At 47.3% G+C, this 20,531-nt stretch overlaps 1 protein-coding gene across 9 annotated transcripts; it reads right to left on the reverse strand.

Moving 5' to 3' along the window:
- Positions 1-1,187: 1,187 nt before the first annotated feature.
- On the reverse strand, positions 1,188-20,461 carry LOC117284589. 9 transcript variants are annotated; one of them, XR_004515670.1, is made up of 3 exons: positions 20,143-20,460; positions 4,104-4,230; positions 1,188-1,263 (listed from the first exon to the last, which is right to left on the reverse strand). XR_004515670.1 is itself a non-coding variant. In XM_033759871.1 (3 exons), the coding sequence occupies exons 1-3, from the start codon at positions 20,403-20,405 to the stop codon at positions 13,182-13,184; spliced, it is 639 nt and encodes a 212-aa protein (XP_033615762.1). In that variant the 5' UTR covers positions 20,406-20,461; the 3' UTR covers positions 12,792-13,181. The 9 variants fall into 9 exon arrangements, 8 of the variants coding, with proteins under 8 accessions (XP_033615762.1, XP_033615766.1, XP_033615767.1 ...); XM_033759871.1 differs by lacking the exons at positions 1,188-1,263; positions 4,104-4,230 and adding exons at positions 12,792-13,493; positions 17,134-17,197 and having other exon boundaries at positions 20,143-20,461; XM_033759875.1 differs by lacking the exons at positions 1,188-1,263; positions 4,104-4,230 and adding exons at positions 12,792-13,493; positions 17,134-17,273 and having other exon boundaries at positions 20,143-20,459.
- Between the last annotated feature and the right edge of the window lie 70 nt (positions 20,462-20,531).

Consider the following 20,531-nt stretch of genomic DNA (forward strand, 5'->3'; position numbering starts at 1 on the left):
GCCCCCCAGCGTCTGTTAACTTAAAATTTCAGATAAATCTGATACCTATAGCTAAGTGCACTTGAATTACCTAGATGTCTTAATATTGTTTATTATCTAATCAAACTTTGGTCTCAAATTAACTTCTTTCCTTTGTAGTGCCTGCTGTACACAGACAGGGCTCTCTTGAGCCACACAGAACACTGAAAACAGTGCAGTGGAGGTGGTGACCTCTGATAAGTGTCGCCCTGTCACCATATGAAACAGAACCAATGTCAAGAAACAATCACTTCTGGTGCCTTTAGGCACTTGGACAGCAGCAGGAGGAGGTCTCAGGGCATCCTGGTAACATGAGATGCAATCAGTGGACATGTACTTTGAGACTTACTGATTTATAAATCATCACTTTGGACAAATTTCTAGTTCTGAAATTCTATAATTTAGAATTAATGGTCATTTTTTATGGTCATTACAAAGGAAACCTTTCTCCCTTTCCTACTGGGTTTCCAAGTTCAACTGTGGAGAATTGGCACCAGAAAGGAGTGAAAGGGGGATATTTCTTCACTGTGTTTGCTTTTTCTAAGTGTGCAGTAGTTACAGGACCAGGATTTATAGCTCCCTGTGAGGAATCCTGACAAATCACATTCCATTAGAGGAAATATGGCACAAATTTGAAAAGGCCCAGATCCTCACAATGACCAAAGCTTTCTTTTGGTGCCAGATTTCAAGATGAAGTCATGAAAAATCATGTTATTTTGGCCTAAAGTTTACTTCTATAAGTGAATACATCTATGGCTATAAGCAAAACAGCAAGTGAACCTGAAATCTCTCTAAGAAGATAAAAGTGAAATCTTGAGCCCCAGGCTGCAAATTCCTGGAGTGCTGAGAGAGTACCCCAGTGCGCAGTCAGCACCTAATAAATAAATGCTTCTCAGGTGAAAGAAGGAATAGAAACTGGCAAGCCCAGGGCCTGGCCCGGAGCCTTCCACGGCAGGATCTTTAATGTGCGCCCCCCACTGTTCCTAAGGAAGTGACTCAGAGCTGCTATCTGATAGAGGACGAGGAAAATGGATTTTATTAGCACGTTACACAGCACAGTGAACCATCACTGGCACGACGTGTGTTTTCATATGAGTGATGCAGAACACAGTCACACAGGCGTCTTGGCCCAGGCTCATCGGGCAGCTTGAGTTCTTTTGTTCCGTGGTGCGGAGGCGCAAGAACAATTCCAAGGGTTGGAACTCCATCAGTGGACATTCATCAAGTGCCTGCTAAGTCCAGCGCCTGCAATGAAGTCAAAGTCCTGGGTTACAAGGGGAAAAAAAAAGACACAGCTGGGAGACGAAGCCCTAGTTACAACAGGACACGGACTGTCCTGGGCATGCAGGGGCTGTGCTGGTTCCACAGAGGAGCAGCACCTCCCTCAGTGTGGGATTTCAGGGAGAAACTTCTAGAAGTGACGAGGCAGTGGGGATTTGGAAGAGCAGGTTCACATTTGCTGGAATTTTAAACGGAAAAGTCTCTCCCTAATTTCTTGTGGCCTCATCCAGTCTTTAGTGAGTGTTGGAGTCCGAGATGGTACAATGGTTCATTTTGTGGCATCCTGGCTAGGCCATGGAACCCACTGTGCCTAGCTGCTTTGTCAAAAACTAGTCTGGGGTCAGAGATTTAGCTCAGTGGTTCTGCCGCCTGTCTCACAAGCACAAAGACCCAAGTTTGATCTCCAGTACCAAAAAAAAAAAAAAAAAACCCAAAAACAAAAAACTAGTCCGGTTGTTGCTGTGAGGTAATTTTTAGATGTGAGCAATTTTTTTTTCCTTTTGGTGCTGAGAATTGAACTCAGAACTTCATGCATGCCAAATACATACCTTACCACTGAACTACGGTCAACCCACAGACTAACATCTAAACCAGTAGAGTTGGGTCCATAATGTGGGAAACCCTCACCCAGTATGTGGAAGGCCTTCAGAAAAAAGACTTAAGTCCCCAAAAGAGGAAGGGATTCTGCGTTCAAATGTCAACATAGAATTCCTGCCTGAGTCTCCAGCCTTTGGCCTAAGTTGTGGCTTCAACTTCTAATTTCCAGCCCGCCTAACAGATTTCAGACTCGCCATCCCCTGTAATGACTGGGCCAATTCCTTCAAAGCCCTCCCACCTGCCCCTAGCACCCCATTCATCCTGCTGGTCCTGCTCCTCTGGAGAACCCTGACCAACAGACCAATGTGGAGGGCTTTACGTTTAGTCCGTAGAGCTGGTGGCCTTGGGGTCCTAGCTGTGCCTTCAAAAAGGGACATAAGAGACACAGCCGCTACGGAGGAAATTGGCAGAAACGACCTTTTCTTTTTAAAATTTTCTTTCCAATTCCCTCCCTTCCCTTCTCCTTCCTTGCCTTCTTCCTTCCGGTGCTGGGGTATAGCTGATGATCTGGCACATGCTAGACCAGTGCTCCACCACTGACTACACCCCTGACCCTGCTCAGGGCTGAACCCGAGCTCTCCTTCTATGTGACTCTGCTCCCCTTGGCCCATAAACACCAGGCATGTAATCAGGCCCCAGGCTGTCCTGGCAGCTTTGCAATACTTGGTCCCCAGGCAGCCCCTTCCCAGCCTTCACCTCTAGCTTCCCTGTACCTCCGATCCTAACCCACCACCTGGCAATGCCATCAGCCCAGCCTCTAGGGTTATCAGTGATGTCCATGTTACCATACTGTACATCCTCAGTCACTCCAGGGACACTTGGAAGGAAGCCCCAGGGCACACCCCATGCAGGTTTGCATTTTGAGTCCCAGAGACAATTAAGACACTGGGTATTAGTGCCCTCTGGTTACTGGACACACTGGGCAGACCAGTATGGGGGCTCTCATCAAACCTGTTTTCATTAACCATGGTTCCCGCATCCTTGCTCCTGATGGAGGTCTTTTAATTTCTGTATCCTTGGTGTCTGGTACAACGCTTTGACAACAGGAGATACTCATAAATGTCTGTTAAGACATCAGCAATAGATGAGGACAAGGAGGAGTTTTTGACATGTATTAAACCCTATCCTGTGGATATCTGTGTTAAGTGAGTAGTTGTACACACACAAACACGCACAGCGATTGCATGTGGCCTGTGTCACTATTATTCCTGCTTCGTAGGTGAGTACACCAGGGCATTCAGCTGAGGTCATTTCCCCGAAGGCAGAGGCCAGGCTCAAAGCCCAGTAGCAAAGCCCACACTCCTCACCACACACTGCTCCCAAGAGCCCTGTGGCATCTGTGGGTGGTGGGAGGCGTCTGGCTCCTGCTCCGTCCACCCCCCCGCACCTCATGCTTCCACAGTTATAACTGAAGGTCTTGATCCTCGTGCCCTCATGATTACAATCCTGACCCAAGTGCCGGGCCTCAGGCCCGTCCTGGGTGACTCTGAGCCTCAGTTTCCTTATCTACAAGAGGATTGGACAAGGCGACCTCTAACATCTGTCATCTTCAAAGTTCTAGTGAGCTCTTTTTCACTCTTCTATGGGGTCAGGATGAGCTGAGGGTTCCTTTTCAGATGGAAATCTCAAAATGGCAAAATGCCACTCCCTTCAGGTTAGTGCCCAGCGTTTGAGTGCCAGCACCTCTTAGCTCTTAGTATTACAGTTCTGACGGCACAGCTTTGTTTTGTTTCTATACTTGGGGTGGAGCCCGGGGCCTTCACACTGAGCTACATCCCTAGCCTTTTTAAAAATTCTTACTTTGAGACAGGGTCTCACTAAGTCACTGAGTTGCTCAGGCTGGGCTCAAACACTGGTTCTTTGGGGTTCTCTAGCCCTGGCGTCTCGAGGGCCCTTCTGCTGAGCTCACGCCCTGGCCTCCAGCTCCTCCTCCTTCACCTGTGGCTGAGGTCTCAGCCTCCCTCCACCAACAGTTCTGCTGCCGGTCTCCAGAGTTCTCCAGCCTTAATACAGAGGCCCTGGTACTGTCAGCCCTGTTCCTGCACCCCACTAAGACCTTTCTACCCAGATTAGGGCACCCCAGTGAGAATTTTCTTAGGACCTGTGCTGCAGAAGTGGGTAGTGCCCCGGGGGAGCCCAGGAGGGTGCACTGCTTACCCAGAGGAGGAGCAGCCAGGACATGCAGTCTGCTGCTTGCCACCACCTACCTGGGCATTTCTGGAACGGCGTCAGAGGGGACTGGGTCATCTGGAGGTTGCAGGGCAGCATCTTCTGGGGTTCTGGGGTCTCCTCCTTAAGGTATCTGCTGGGTTCTTTCTGTGGCGAGCAAAGAATCTGTGCAGACCAGTGCAAAAAGTAGCAAGGTTTTTCATTTGTTAAAGACAGGAAAAGAAACGTGCTCTACAGAGCGAGTGTGGGCCAATTTAAAGAAGAAAGAGAGGCACAGCCTGCAGGGTGAGCGTGGACCACTGTGAAAGAGAGCACAGTGGCCGTGAGGTTAACGGAGGCCTTGTGGTATCTCCCATTCCTCCGCGAGTCGGGTCTAGGCCGCCCTATCAAAACCCCGCCTGAGTTTTCCCCAGCATTGCTGAGGATGCCTCCTCTACTAGTCCCGTGGGCAGGGCTTTGGGAACTTTTTCTGCGCATTTCCTGGACCTCCCTGTTGGCAGCCACACCCACTTGCTCAGCCGGTTTGCCGTGCCCTCATCTCCCTCCTCAGTAGGTCCATGTTTCAAGCCTGTTTCAGGCAAGGCCAGTACCTCCCTGAGCTGAAATGGGGCTGCTGTGGCTTTTTGTGGAGCCTCCCGGAGAGACTTTAGTGTTGATCATAGCTCACAGCAGTGAGGGAAACTCTGGGAAATCAGTAATGGGCCCTCATCCTTCACAGACCTTTGTTATTAATCATTAGGATTTGTCTCCACCCATGTGGCCATGCCCCTTCAAGGCTGTCAGGGGGAAAGGGAAGGGTTGGGACCATTTCTTCCTAGCTTCTGATAGCCAGAGTTTATGAGTGACTCTGTGTAGTTTGCCAGCCTCAGCTCATTTGCAATCCTTTTGGTGTGGTCTCATAGCCCACCAGTTGCTGTAAACCCCTTCTGTGCCCTAGTGAATATTCCCCTCGGGGGAAATGCAGATTTACAAGCATACTTTCAGCACAGGACCTCAGGCCCAATCGCAAACCTGCCCCAACCATCCTTAAGGTCCCAGGGTGAAAACTCCTGCACTGGAAAGTGCGTAGGAAGCAGCCAAAGGCAGAATCTTTGGAGTCTGCAGGGGGTGGGACCAGCATGGCTTCCTTCACGTCACTGACAGGCCTCAGGAGGGGAAGGAAGCTCCCTCCTAATTCTCCTCCTGGGCGGTCCCATGTGGGGAGACAGGAACCCCCAGTCCCAGATCCCATCTTCACCGCCCCTTCCCTGCCCCATCAGGGAAAGCTATAGACACACCTGGCCTTTTCCAAATACCTTCAAGCCCTTGTGCTCCCAAGCGTGTCTGCTTTATTGATATAAGGAAACTCTGGCTTCTTAAAGGGAGACTTGCTCAATTTAATACCTTAAGGTCCCTCAGGCCAAGAGATATCCGTATAGATAAAACTCGAGGAACTCAAGCTTTTAACGTAAGTGCTTCTAAAAATACCTTTTGGAAAGGCTTGCTGAAGTTAAACCTAATACTACCAAACAGACCCTCAGAAACAGAGAGCAAAGCTTTCTCAAACACTGCAATCCACCTCCGTGGTGTCTGTCTCCGGCTCTGGGTCTTCAGCCTGGATTCTGTAAGGCATCCCTGCAAAGCAGCTGGTTTCGCTACCCAAGACTTCTTGCTTGTTGCTGCTCAACACTGTTCACTTTGCAGGTTTGTTCACCCAGGCAAACCTGCTTCTTTCTAGATTAAAGTGCTTTTGTTTGCTATAGAAAAGAAAACGCATGGCAGAACTAAGAAACTAATGTCAACATTAGGAGTTTAAAGACCTTGTAAGTAAACAAGAGGATTGATCTTCCTTTAGTGTGTTTGCTTTGAGTTGTTCACTCTGAGCTTTTGCTGCTTTGGTGTTGGCTGAGGGCTATATTTGCGGCTTCTTAAAAGCAGACTGTGAACGTGGCTCTAAGTTTAAAAAGTATAATTGTTTGGGTAGGGTTGCTCACACAGGTGAGATGTGTTTTCACTAGAATAAGCGCAGTAAGGGGTAAGAACCTGGGTGTTATAGGGGGGCTGAATGCCACATCTCCACCTGGGCAGAGCATCTGCCTGACCAAAGCCCAGACCGGTGCACACTGGCTGCTGTGGTCTGCACAGCACCTGTGCGCATCTCATTCCAGGAAGCAACACCAACGCCTTGATGTATTGGTGTCACTAGGCCAGAATCCTTATACCAGGCAGAGTCTCCTAAGAAACAGGTGCTTCTGGTTTTGGGGTGTGTGTGTGTGTGTGTGTGTGTGTGTGTGTGTGTGTGTGTGTGTGTCTCAATGCCACAGATTGAATAGTGTATTTTTTACAGTGTAATCACCTGTCTTGAACAAAACGGAGCTTAGTCACAGGCTATTTGTGGAGGCTGTGGGAGCCAACATTTGGTGCTGGGCTTCTTTTGCCTTTTGAAGTTTTGCCCTTTCATTCTCAGCCCCTTGGAAGAAGGTGTGTGCATCTTTTGTTCTGAGCTACCCAGTAGGAGCCTGGGCCATGACCCCGGCTTCTCTGAGCAGCCTGTGGAAGGAGTGCCCTCTCGTGGACAACCCACTAACTGTAAATTCGGGAAGCCTTGGTCAGGTTCTCAAAGCAGGCTCGGTATCTGAGCTATCTTTGTAGAGAACGCAAAAGGGCCTTTATGTTAGAAGATAGAGCAGCTTTCTTGGAATTTTCAAAGTGATCTGAAGAGACCAGGGAATCTGTTACATGAATAATGTTTCTTACAAGGATATGACCTCCCTCCCTAGCCAAAGTTTCATTTTTCAAGTCTAATAATGCTTGGGAATGTACGTGTGAGTCCTTCAGTGCTATCCCCAGCTCGAAAGAAAAAGCCTGATAATCTTTAAATTTATATGACTTTAAATGCCTTGTGTTTAAAAAATAGAAACAAGATGAATAACAGGGATACGTAACACATTCATGTTCAGTAAAGATAGCTGAGTCTTAAAATCATTATACGAAGATAAACTATTTGTTGTAAATTTCAGATCAAAATGTTGTGTATCAGCAAAGTGTCACAGAGTGCTGTGGGCAATTCCTCTACTCCCCCAATGTGCTGTTCATCAAAAGTGCGGAAGAGCAGATCATCCACAACAGTGTCTCCAGAATGCATACTGCAAAGTAAATACCGCACATTTCCTTTTTTGCCCTCAGCAGAGGAGGTGACAGTGAAATCTCTGACTTTGCTCTTTGCTTAGTCCACTGTGAAAGTACTGTTGGTGGATCTTCATTAATGGGGATTAAATGAGATACTATGTGGCAGGTGTTGAGCGCGGTGACTTCCCTTTTGTAAGTGTGATTCAATAAATCTCAGCTGCCACTGTGTCAAAATCACTTTCCTGGCCATGTAGCCATGTCCTTTTTCTTTTTTTCTTTTTTCTTTTTGGTACCTGGAATCGAACTCAGGTCTTGGTGCTTGCAAAGCAGGTGCTGGAACCACAGAGGTAAATCCCCAGCCCTCAAAATCACTCTTTCTCTCTCTCTCTCTCTCTCTCTCTCTCTCTCCCTCCCTCCTCTCCCTCTCCCCCTCCCTCCCTCCCTGTCTCTCTGCTCCTCCGCTGTTCTTTTTTCACTTTTATTGTGAAATAAAACACATAGAAATCCTCTAAATAAATGTAGGTTGTAATAAGTCATCAGAAGGCTCACATTCTTGTGACCTTTTACAAAGAGGACATTTGACCTTTAGCATCTCAGAGTCTCTGCGCAGTACTTGGTGTGATGCAACATGCTCCTCTATCTTCTATGAGTTCCTGCGCCTGGGAGCTCGGAGTCCATTTGTTCAGACTCATATTGCAGGCCTTAGGGAACACACTAGGTGGCGCTGAGTTCTTTCATGAGGCACTCGTTGCATTGGTGTCTATGATGTCGCCAAATGTTGATACCCAGCTGCTCTGACCATTAGTTTACTGGGATTTGCAAAATGGTGGTATTCTAATTTTACCATTTTTTTAAAGTTTAAATTAAAATGTTAAATAGATACACACAAATTGAACGTATGTATGGGTGCTGTGAAATTTTTACCTTACTGTTTTTAACTAGCCAGAACGTGCGCGCACGTGCGTGTGTGTGTGTGTGTGTGTGTGTGTGTGTGTGTGGTACTGGGATGGAACCAAGGGTCTCACACTTGCCAGGCAAGCACTATACTGCTCAGCAACTCCCCTGGCCTAGCTACAGTACTTTTGTAAGGTATTGCTGCCCTTCACGTATAATTTCTCAGTGGCAAAGTTCACATAGAAAAAGCTTTGCTTTTTTTGTTTGAATTACTCAGTTTTCAAGAAAATGAATTAATCCCCATGCTAGCTTTAAAGAATGGCTGCAGATTCTTTGGCCTTCCTGCCTGTAAGGCTCTAGGTCTCCTGCCCTCATTGAATTTGGGTGGGCACATGACTGCTGCAAACCGCAGGCTGCATGAAGACCACAGCTGGTGATTTTCATGCCTGTGTCAGAAAAGGTCACACCGCCTCTGTCTTCTTTCCTGCAGCCTGGGAGCCGGGAGCTGTCTTCGGAGACCCTGGCAATGCCCCTCCAAGGTTCACACACAGCACTCTGGTTAACAGCATCCAGGGGCACAGGCTCCCAGCCCAGGTCTAGAGCACAGTGCAATAACCTCAGGGTGATTTCAGGACCAGCCACTTTATGCCCCTAGGTGGGATGACAGGCATGTGAAGCCATTTCCTGCCCAGTGTCCTCAAATACAGAACCCATAAGCATCATGTGACTGTTGATTGTTGCCTTTATCCTAAGTGGCAGGGGATTGTACATATGATAGTTAATCAGACAATTCCCTGTCACCCTCTGAAGGTGACCAGTGAGACTTACTGATAGCCTGATGAGCTCATACATTTAAGCTATTTCCGCTTCTCAACCAGTGGTACTCATTAAGCTCCTTGATGTTGCAGTTGTCTGGTGTGTGGCCAGTGCCTCTTGAGGTTGGTTTCTGAGTCCTTGTGGTGTAACTCTGTCTCTGATCACACTGATATCGGGTATGAAAAGATGATCCAAGCTTATCTTGTTCTGGGATTTAAGCATTCCTGCAGGACAGCCTGGCTTCTTTTGGTGGGAAATGTTCTTTGCAGCTAGAGTGGGGATTGTTTTTAGGCCTTGTCTGTAAATAGGATTAGATAGATAAAATACCTCCTGAATTTGCCTTGAGAATTCCAACTTCATTCAGGACTGCAGGGTTTTTATTTAGCCTGCTGTCTAGTTCTTGTCTGAATCTCTTGTCTATCTGTATTTCCTTGCACACTGAAAATCCTGGTTCTTAAAGGATGATGGGATTAGTTTCTTCCACAAACACTCATTGACTGCAGCCCACATTGCTTGTATGTCAGCCTCAGATTCATCACTACCTTCACCCATACAATTACGGAGGAGAGCTCACATTTTTCTTTCTTCTGGAGGGGGGTATACTGGGGATTAAACATATTAAGCAAACACTCTATCACTGCACTAAGCTACACCTCAAGTCCCCCCAAAACGTTTGCACGTATTCCTTTCTCCCCACTCACGCTTTACAGTTCTATACCTCATTGCACATTGTTCTGCCACAACATAGTATGGACGTTTCTTCTCAGCCCATAATTAGTTTTAGTTCTACAAGGAACATGTCTAATCTGAGTTCCACCATGTGGATGAGCTTGTTTGAATCCTTCACATGAAAGTACATTTAGCTGGTTGTGAAATTCTGGGCTCCCATCTTCTTTTCCTGTGGGCATCTGATGCTACTCTGGGGTTCTGCTTTTCATGCGGGCGTTGGCGGCCTGCTCTTCTGCTTTAATTCTGCGAGGATGGCTTTTCCTTCTGTTTTATTACAAAGGTGTCTGTGGAGATTTCCGGTTTACTACTTAATTTCCCCCTTTTTCTCCCAGGATGGGGAACCAAACTCAGGACCTTGCTGTGCTTGCCCAGCTACATGCCCAGCCCCACTATACATCTTGTAGTAGATTAAATCTCAGTGAGATTCCTGTGGAGGTGACTTTGCAAATACCGGGATCTCCCATCACCCCCGGGCTGAATGTCTCTGATCTCATTGACTCTGGATTCTGGACAAACTCATAGTCTTCAGATCAAGAAAGAAAGAAAGAAAGAAAAAAAACCAAAAACCCAGTTGGGACTAATCTGTTCTGATTGTCCTGTACTTATAATCCCTCATTCAGCAGGCTGTTAGCAGGGCCAGCTGTGTGCCAGGCCCCTGTGTGATGTTCTGAACATAAAGCTAACTATGGCCTTCTCCCGCCCCTCCAAGAATAGGGCAGTTGCTGCACAAATACCTATGTGGTACAGGGAAGTAATTGCTAAAATGGAAATAGAGATGACACGGCATGCTGTGGGGGAGAGGAGCCACAGGACGGCAGAGCCTATATCAGAAAACAAAAGTGCGTATGTTCCACATCCAACATATAAAATGCATTTTTGGCCAAAGGGGGAATGGAATGGGCCATTATGAGAATAGTTTTTGCTTTAGGGAAAGAATAATGGGTAGTTTTTCCCCTTGCTAAAATTTATTTAGTTATTTCCTAGCCATGATGTAGTTATGTACACACACACACACACACACACACACACAAATATGATCCCTCGTTATTGTCCCCATGCACGTTTTCCTTTGGGCCTGGTCCCTGAACCCGGGGCCTGGCGCGTGCTGAGCTCGGCCCTCCCAATGCTCTTCCCCGCGGGTCAGTAAAGCACCGCTGTGGCCCGATGGTAGACACTGCAGAGTCCTCATCCTTCCCCTCACCACACGTGTCACACGTGTCACCGCCCTTCCGATGTCCAAGCACGAGGAAGAGGAGGAAGGGCTGACTAGGAAAATGAGGTGCCCTAAACCCCAGGTGGAAGGGTTTGAACCTCATCCCACAGGAGGGGAATGCCAAGCGGGTGTTGGAGAGACTGTCAAGCCCCAAGCCCTGCAGCATCTCCGCTGAGGGAGAGACACCAGGAAACGGAACAGGTCAGGCCAGAAGCAGCAGCAGCTGCCACCGGGAGCACACTGCCCTCACAGGAGGCGCTGGAATGACGGGCAGTCGCCCCAGGGGTCCACCAGGCTGTGCCAGGCAGGGAAGAGCCCAGGGATGACAGCACAGATGGGAAGAGAGTTGTGTGTTCAAGAAAATGGCCCGCCCGCACTTTCTGTGCAGACAGAATGAGAACCAAGCTGTGAGAAAGGGAGAGAGATTCTGTCCATCCGGATAGTCATCAGCCAGCACCAGAAGACGCAATGCTCTGGCCGTCACAGTGGCCCAGAGGGTCTCCGCAGCCAGCCCCTTCCACATCCCAGCGCCTGCCCCACCCAGCAGGTAACCTGGCAGAACCATAAACAAAGGCCCAGTGAGTGTAATGGGGTGGCTGCTATCCAGGGTGAGGCGGGGGATTGCAAGGGCCCAGGAGTTCAGATAGCAAGACCCTCTGTCTTAAAAAATAAGGGTTTAGGGGCCAGGGATTTTAGCTCAGTGGTGCTGCTGCCTGCCTTGCAAGCGCAAGGTCCTGAGTTCAATCCCTGATACCAAAAAATAAAACAAAATAAAGGTTTAGAAGCCTCCAAGATCTGACACTCTCTAAATACTGCTTCTTCTGGCTCCTCCGTCCCCTCTGCAAACACCCAAGGAGCTGCAGGTGACTCACTGTTTTCAGAAGACACTAGACAGAGTGAGTGTTAATGCAGTGTCAGACTTGCTAAATTCAGACAAAGAATTGCTCTGTGTCTGGAAAATGTAAACTTTCAAAATCAAATTCTATTTAATGTGTCTCAAGAGAGCTTAGTTTTTTTGGAAGAACATGTTTCCACGGGAGATGGAGGAAGTGGAGATCTCCCGGGAATGGTCTCTGCCATTTCTCGACTGAGTTCTAAAAGGGTCCTTGTAGATTCGGTGGATTCGTGTGAGGGATTCTTCCATCTGCACTGTGAGGAAGCAATGCTTTAGGGAGGGTGGAAGGGTGCCGTCAGGAGGGCAAGGCTGAGAGCAAGATCCCGGATGAGCAGAATCCCTGGGCTGGTTCTCTTCACAGTGCGGTCCAAGGGGTGACCTGGGTCTGGCACCGGCCCATACAGTGTCTGCCTGGATCCAGTTCAACCCACCGTCCGGTTCCAGCCAAGAACCACTGACTGCGAATCTCACGCCCGCAGCATTCCCAGGAATCTGCCAAGGCTGGTGTAGACTGAGGGGGAGAGAGCCAGCTGGGCTCATCGGCATTTGCATCTTTACTGTCCCTTGCCAGGCTGCTTCCCCTCCATGCCCAGTACTGGGAACAAACCCAGGGCCCAAGCCCTGAGCTACATCCCCAGCCCTTTTGTATTGTTTTGCTGTTTGAAACAAGACCTGACTAAGTCACTAAGCGGCTTTGTGGGGTGTACTTTATTCCCTGCTCCGATGAGTGCAGGCTTCGTCTGAAAAGACCCCCCACAGCTTATCTCCAATGACAGAAGGCATCTGCGCCTCCCACTGCTAAGAGACTTTTCTTCAACAAAAGCTGTTGGTGGTGGGAAATTTCATTTCTGCCTTATTTTCTACAGGGCAGGATATGTATCTAACAACGACCATATCAGGGTCCTCGCCTGCACGATGAACTGTTCCCCACTTGCACAAGATGTCAGGTGAACTAAATGAAAGTGTAGCTAAGAGGTAAACCAGGCGTGGTGGCCTAAACCTGTAATCCCATCACTCTGAGAGGCAGAGACAGGAAGCCTGGAGGTTTGAGCCCAGCCTGGGAAACTTAGTAACTTGGCGAGACCCTGCCCCAAAATGAAAAGGGTTAGGGATGTAGCTCCGTAGGAGGGCTCCGCACCAGTCATAAAGAAAGCCTGCAGGGGCTGGTACCTACAACCAGGCTGGGCACCTCCCAGGCTGCTCAGTGCGCCCTGGGCTCTACGTCCGCTAAGTCACTGCCCTCTGCCACGACTGCCTCAGCCCCTCCCACAGAGCTGTGAGGGTGACATGCGATAAAGCGTGGCACACAGTGAGATCAGGGCCTGGTACAGAGGAGCACCCAGTCAACAGTAGCTGTTGTTATCCTATCCCAGTAACTGACTCCTCCCCCTTCTCTGGGAAAATATCTAGAGCCTGAAATCATGTCCCGAGCACGTTAGTTCTCTGCCCCTTCGTCCTGAGTCAGTTGCTGAATTTTCCTAACCAGTGAGTGCAAATGTAGGCGGTATGAAGAAAGTACTTTGTCTTGTTTTGTTTTCTTGGTACCGGGGGTCGAACTGCCCCGGGGGGGCTGTTCTTTCCTTCAGCAGGCGCCCAGCGAGCCACGAGTGTGCAGGATGTGACCTGAGCTTCACTGCCTGGTCCGAGGAGGCAGATAATGACCGAGTGACCCGTGACGGCCCATCGGGCAGTGGAAGGGAGTCTCGGAGGGGCTGTGTGGCACAGCGGTAGGACAGGTGCCCCTATCTCAAGGCCTCGGCTCAGTCTGCAGCGCTGCAAAAACGAAGAAAACCTTGGATGAATTTTATGGATCACATGGGTAGAGAAGCTTCTATTACAGAGCACCTTGAGTTGCTGGACAAAATATAAAAAGCGTGTTCTTGAGTTTGGCTCATTTTGTCAGGCCTGCTGCAGTTTGAATGTCGACAGACTCCCGTGAGGTGTGCGGGCTGGAGGGGACTGTCACGTGATCATGTGACAAGGGCCGCGCTCCTGCAAGTGGGTGGGGCCATCAGGCCTGGGTGTTGAGGTCAGGATGACGTGAGCCCCAGAGCCCCGTGCTGAAGGACTGGCCCTGCAGGGGCGGATGTGGGGCACAAGGGCCTTGATCCCATCAATGGATGAATCCACCCGTGGGTTCCTAAGTGAGTGGATGTGGGGAAATGGTGGAAATGTTAGGAGGCGGAGCTTTGATGAGGAGGCAGGTCACTGGCAGCGTTTCCTGAAGGATGTATCATGTCCCCAGCCCTTACCCTCCTCTCTCTCTCTCACCCTGTCTGTCTCGCCCTCACTCTCCTTTCAGCCACCATGAGAAGGGACCCCCTTCTCAGACACACAGTCCAGCCGCCATGATGTTCTGCCTCACCGCAGGCCTAGACCAACAGGGTCAGCCAGCCATGGTCTGAAACCTCTGAGACTGAGCCACATTAACTCTTTCCTCCCTCTATGTCGATTTGCTGAGAGGTATTTTGTCATAGCAACAGAGAGCCAACACATTAACTCAAGGGTCTCTTGAAAGCCTGTCTGGGCTTTGTCTCTCCTATGTGCTCCTCTCACACCTGGTGCCTGTGACACCCTGGGTCTCTGCAGAGTCCCTACCAGAGTGAAACACCTCACCAGGTGCAGCCTTCAACCCTGGAACTCCCAACCTTTGGAACCATGAACTGAATGGGCCTTTGTTCTCTCTAAATCACCTAGAGTCTAGCATTAGGTTATAGCAACAGAAAGTGGACTAAGACTAGGAGTGATTTACATATCATGAAATTCATCGATTTTGATTGCATACCTCAATGAGTAGTAAGTGTACAGGGTCAAATAACCACTGCCATGATCATGATACAGCATATTCCCTCAGCTGGCAATTTTCCAGCAAAGCCAGTGCCCCAGCCCCCCATTTTAAAGTCAGAAGACTGTTCTTTTCTTTTTTCTTTTCTGTGTGTGTGTGTGTGTGTGTGTGTGTGGTATAGGGATAGAACCCAGGGCCTGTGCACTGTTACCTTCCCACCCCTTTGAGGCAGGATCTTGCCTACTCACTAAGTTGCCCAGGCTGGGTGCAAACTTGCCATCCTCCTATCTCAGCCTCCTCGAGGACTGGGATTACAGGCATGCACTACCACACCAAACTTGAGTCTGTTCCTTTCCATTGTTGAATGACATTGCATTGGATGGATAAACCACCATTTTTTTATTAATTCATTATTGATGGACATGAATTCATTATTGATGGACATGAGCTCTTTCTGATTCCTAGCTGTTGACATAGTCACCTACAAGTCCTTGACCAGACGTATACTTTTATTTATCTAAAAAGTAAGTCAGTCCCTAGGCATGGAATGGCAGGATCCTAAGAATGGCTCTCAGTGACCTTGGTGGTTGAATAACACAACCACCAAGTGTGGGTGAAACATATGAATATAATATCACTTCCACAAACATATTTTTTGGGGGGTACTGGGGATTGAACTCAGGATCTTGCATTTTTGAGGCAGGTGTGGCATCACTAAGCTAAATCCCTGGCCCAACACAAACATGTTATCTTACAAGGCAAAAGGAGATTATCGAAGTTGGCCTAATTTGTTCAGGGTACCCTTTTAAAAACTGGCAAGAAAGTCAGAGAGAAAATATAAAGAGTGTATTGGTACATTTTTGTCGCTATAACAAAATGCCTGAGGTGGAGTATTCTATAAAGCAAAGTGACTTATTTGCCTCATTGTTTGGGGGACAGAAGGGTACAAACAGTGTGGTGGTGTTCTGGTAAGGACTCCCTTTCCTGTGTCCAACATGGTGGGAAATGGAAAAGGAAATGGTTACCTGCTGAAGAACTAACCCCGCTCCTGAGGGAGGGGCCCTAAGACCTAACTATCTCCCACTAGGCCCCACCTCTTAAAGGCCCAGCACCTCTCAGCATCAGCATGCTGGGGACAAAGCTTCTGCAAAAGGACACCTGGGGGATGAAGCACAACAGGGAAATCCAGTGTGTCCTTACTGGCTTGAAGATGGAGGGACCCTAAAAAGAAATACAGGTGGCTTTGGGAAAAGAAAGGGAAAGAGAGACCACAACTATCAGCCAGCAGGAGATGGGGGCCTCAGTCCTGCAACCAGAGGAACTGGTTCCTGCCAGCAAACCTGGGAGCTTGGGAAAATCCCATCCCATAACCTCTGAGAGAAGATTCAACCTGGCCAACACCTTCAACTCAGTCTTGTGATGTTGCAAGCAGAAAACCTGGCCACAAGACCTCCGATCCACAGACCTGAGATAACAAATCAATGTGCTAAGGTCGGGGGATTTGTCACAGCAACCGAAAAGGAATACATGTGGAATGTGGGTGATTAGCTTCATAAGCTGCCTCAAAATAAAACCCGAAAAGGACCAGTAATATGGCCCAGTGCTAAGGCTCTGAGCTCAATTCCCATTATTGAAAAACAAAACAAAACAATTTTTAAAAACCTGCCAAATTGTTCCTCAAAGTGGCTGCAGCACCTTTTACTCCTTCCAGCAATGTAGGAAGTTTCAGTTGTCCCACATTCTTAATAGTATTTGCATTGTTAATCTTTTTCAATTTTTAACATTCGATATTTTACTGTGGTTTTGTTTACAGTATTGGGGATTGAACCCAGGTGCTACTGAGCTATAGTCTCAGTCTTTTTTCTTTTTTCTTTTTTTCTTCTTTTTTGGGATCTTCATTAAGTTGCCCAGGCAGGCCTCCTGCCTCAGCCTCCCAACTAGCTGGGCTCACAGATGTGTGTGCATTGTGGGTTTGATTTGTATTTCTCTAATCACAAAGGATGTTAACCATCTTTTTTCAGGATAATTTCAAATCTTGAGTGAAATGGATGTCTGAATCTTTAGCCTGTCTTTTAATAGTTGGATCAAAGTGCTGCTGGGTTGGTGGCGAAGGAAAGGTAGCAGAAGGCCTCTTGGTAGAAGGCTGTTTGGTCACATTGGAGAACAGGATGGCTCAGAGAAGTTGGGGGATCTGCCAATCGCTGGCCAAAGAGCTGCAAACAGGAACGGGAGTTAAAATGTCCAGGTCTTGAGCAAGGGGGAGGCCTGGGGTGGCTCAGTAGAGCGCTTGCCTAGCACATGCAAGGCCCTGGATTTGATCCTCAGCACTGCAAACAACAACAGCAAATATAAGCAAAAATGCCCCATAGGAATCCAGAACCCCACCCATCCCCCCAAAACAGCACAGTTACTACCCAAGGGGAAAACTCGCCTGCAGGATTTACTGCCCACCCCAGGCCTGGCTTTGGGGGAAGCCTGGGAAATGCTCATTTGGGAAATCCCAGCTGACGCTCCCACTTCACCTGTGCGAGCCGAAAATGGACACTTCTGCATGGACTGCAAACCACAGGTAAAGTTGACTTGAAAGTGGTCCCTGTCACTTCCTGCCAGCAGTGGGGCCCCACCCACCTGAGCACTGCACAGCGACTTCCCACAGGCGAAACTCCACGCGTGCAAATTCACAACTGTAAAACTCAGGAAATAAGCAAGGAACCAGGATGTCACAGGCTGAGACAGCAACCTGCTGAGGTAAACCTACAAAGACACAGCTGGGCACAGAATGCTAAATGAGTATGTTAATATTTTGTTAAAATAAGATAATGGAATAAAAGTATGGCATGGAACAAAGCACTCAAAGTTGACAGATTATTTAGAAAAAAAAATGAAAGTAGATGCTAGCTGATTCCTCAATAGCAATGAGAAAGCCAGAGAAAGTAGAATATGTTCAAAGTGCTGACTGAAAATAACCCAAAATCGTGTCAAGTACAATTATATTTCAAGAACAAAACCAAAGTAAAGACATTATTACAATTTAGTTTTTTTTTAAAAACTGTCTCATTATAAGTCTTTATAGAGGATCTACTTTAAGGAAAAGGAGAAGGATTCCAGAAAGATGTTCTGAATAGCAAAAAAAAAAAAAAAAAAAAAAATGAAAAAAAAAAAAAAAAAAAAAAAAAAAAAAAGAATGAGAAATATAAGTAAAACTGTGGGAACCAGGCATAGGGGTGCATTCTTGTAACTCCAGCACTCTGGCAGGCTGAAGCAAGAGGATCACGAGTCCAGCATTGTGGTACATGCCTATAATTCTAGCACTCTGGGAGGCTGAGGCAGGAGGGTCACAAGTATAAACTCAGGCTGGACATCTTAACAGCTTAGACTCTCAAAATTTAAAAAAATTTTACAAGGACTAGGGGTGTAGCTCAGTGAAAAGGCCCTGGGTTGGATTCCAAGGCCAAAATCAATACTAATCTAAAATAAATAAAGAAAAAACCCAAAGTTGTGAAAAGATACAAATAATTATATGGTCTAATTGAAGGTTTAAACATATCAAAGCTAGAATTAAAACCCTAGAAAAATAACCTAAAAATCAGCACTAACACATTTGCTCTAAAGAATGAATCCTTCATCAGATATTTTCTCAATCCTTCTAATCTCTCTCCAACAAAGTGCTGTTATTATTTTCACCTTTCACATGAGGAAATAGAACCAGCTCTACCTGACTACAGCCTTAACCACTCTTCCAAATACTGGCAATATTCACATGGATATGTAAATGAGGAACCACGGGGCAGCTCGGTGATACAGCATGTGCTTAGCATGCTGGGAGCCTGGGTTCAATCCCCAGCACAGGGGGAAGGAATTAGCAAGTGGAAAGCCAAAAGTATCTACAAACCTTCACTGTCATCTGTATAACACGCGCGCGCACACACACACACACACACACACACACACACACACATGATTTTGAAACTGTGGGATCATAACTATCTACTGCTTTGAATTTCACTTAATACTACCAATTAGTATTATAGTCTGGATATAATCATGTTGCTCTTAATTCTTTGGAGAGAATTTTTTATGATTGCTGTTATGGCTTATATCTAGATGTCCCCCTGAAGACAAGTGCACTCGTAGGTGGGGCTTTGAGAGAGGTGACTGGATCGTGAGGAAGTGATGCTCCTCAGTGTTACTCCACTGCTGAGTTTAAAGATAAAGGCATTTTGGGAGGTGAAGCCTCGTTGGAGGAGGTCGTTGTGGGTGTGGCCTGGTAGGGTTTCCCTCCCTCCTCTTCCCTTGATCATTCTGTTTCTTAGCCTCCAGGCCATGAGCTGTTCCTCATCTGTGAAGACCCTCTGCCTTGCTGCCCTGCCTTGGAGCCAGCCAACTATGAACTGAAACCTCTGCAAACTGTGAGCTACAATAAAACTTCTCCTGCTTTAAATATCATGGTCTTGGGTATTGTGTCCCAGTGATAAAGACGGTAACTAAGACAATCTCTTTGCTTAGTTTTTATTTGCTTGTTTTGCCATACTGGGGATTGAACTAGCCTTTGCAGTGAGCTCTATTTCCAGCCCGCTTTTATTATTTTTGAGACAGGGTCTCACTAAGTCACAAAACTGCCCACTCTGGGCTGGAAGTTGTGACCCTTCTGCCTCAGCATCCAAGCATGCTGTTATCATACATGTGCTCCACATGCTGTGCGTGCTTAGTGTTTTTAACCTCCTCACCCTTATACTTCTGCTTTCTAAAATGTTCACTGTTCATTTTTATTAGAAACAATGATGATTTACTTAATAGTTTTCATTTCCTCAAACTTGAAATGTAGATAGCTGTCCTATAGCTGGGTAGATGTATTTTACAAATAAACATCGTTGCTCCAGCCATCTAAATATTGTTAACACCAGGTCCCCCTCTAAAAAATGGCATGTGCTTTAAAGCAGAATCAGGATACAACATGTGAGTTTTCAAAATACAAATTTGATGACTCTTGAAAAAAGATCTTTTTGCTTTATGCAGAAGTTCTCCAGTATATTTTAGTTTACACACACTTATTTCCTTGGAGTGTGGAAATGTCACTTGCTTTCTAAATGTTGGATGCATAGGAAACTTCAGAAATGCATTTATCTGTGACTGTCAAAAAGATGCATTTGTACATAGGTATTTCAGGCATAACCCAGAGATTGCTATTATGTCTACAATGTGTATAAAATCTCATCAATCCAAGCCTGCTACAAATTTTAAACTTTTAACACCTCAGATATGGGATATATAATTTATCATAAGGAGAAACCAGAATGGGACGTCCATGTGTGTCTTTTTATGCCTCGCCTGAACTTTGTTAAGTTGTTTCATTTTACCTTGTAGTATTTGTTTGTGGTTTGATGAGTGTAAACTGTCCTTCACCACAAGTGACAAGGTAACGTGTGAACATTTAAATTTGTAGTAAATGTGATCTCTTCCTTCACGTTGCCCCTTTCCCCCACCCAAACCTTCTCCTGAAACAGTTAGTCTTGGATGGCGCAGGCCAACTGTTGGGAACAAATATTCATTTTCCAAGCATGAAGCCCCCCATAGTTAACCTTATCCCCAGCAGCTCTCCCATTTCCCAGGTAAGTCTGGGGCTTTCCTTGTTCTTACCTGGGACGAGTTAGTGTTCGGTGGAGGGAAAAGAACTTTGAAGAAGTAGAAGGGAATACGCTGGAGAGGATGACGAAACCCATTCCAGTCGGAGAATAAACTCGCTGGGTGGGGAGGAGAGAGAGAGCGAAGCAGCAGCCCTGCCCTGCGACAACGACCCTGGCTGGCTGGCGCTGCTCCCCCTGCATTCTCCAAATATCGCCGCCCTCGGGTCCACCTGGTGAACCCGGAATGGATGATTTAAAGCCAGCGTCCCCTGACATTCTTCCTGGAGCGCCTAGCGCTGCGCTGAGTCGCAGTTGTCAGGGTGACAGCGCCTCAGCCGGGAGAACTGAGCTCTGGGATTTCCATGGAAACCGCTCCGGGGAGAGGCAGGTGCGGGAGCCGGG

Source organism: Fukomys damarensis, unplaced genomic scaffold, assembly GCF_012274545.1.
Source record: "Fukomys damarensis isolate Sample0158 unplaced genomic scaffold, DMR_v1.0_HiC HiC_scaffold_38, whole genome shotgun sequence".
In the NCBI taxonomy this organism is placed as follows: Eukaryota; Metazoa; Chordata; class Mammalia; order Rodentia; family Bathyergidae; genus Fukomys; species Fukomys damarensis.

Coding starts and splice junctions, on each gene's coding strand:
- LOC117284589 (XM_033759871.1), bottom strand. CDS start 20,405: ATGTCAGGGGACGCTGGCTTTAAATCATCCATTCCGGGTTCACCAGGT. Junction 17,198..20,142: donor CGAACACTAACTCGTCCCAG/GTAAGAACAAGG, acceptor TTATTTCCTGAG/TTTTACAGTTGTGAATTTGC. Junction 13,494..17,133: donor AGTCGCTGTGCAGTGCTCAG/GTGGGTGGGGCC, acceptor TCGTTTTTGCAG/CGCTGCAGACTGAGCCGAGG.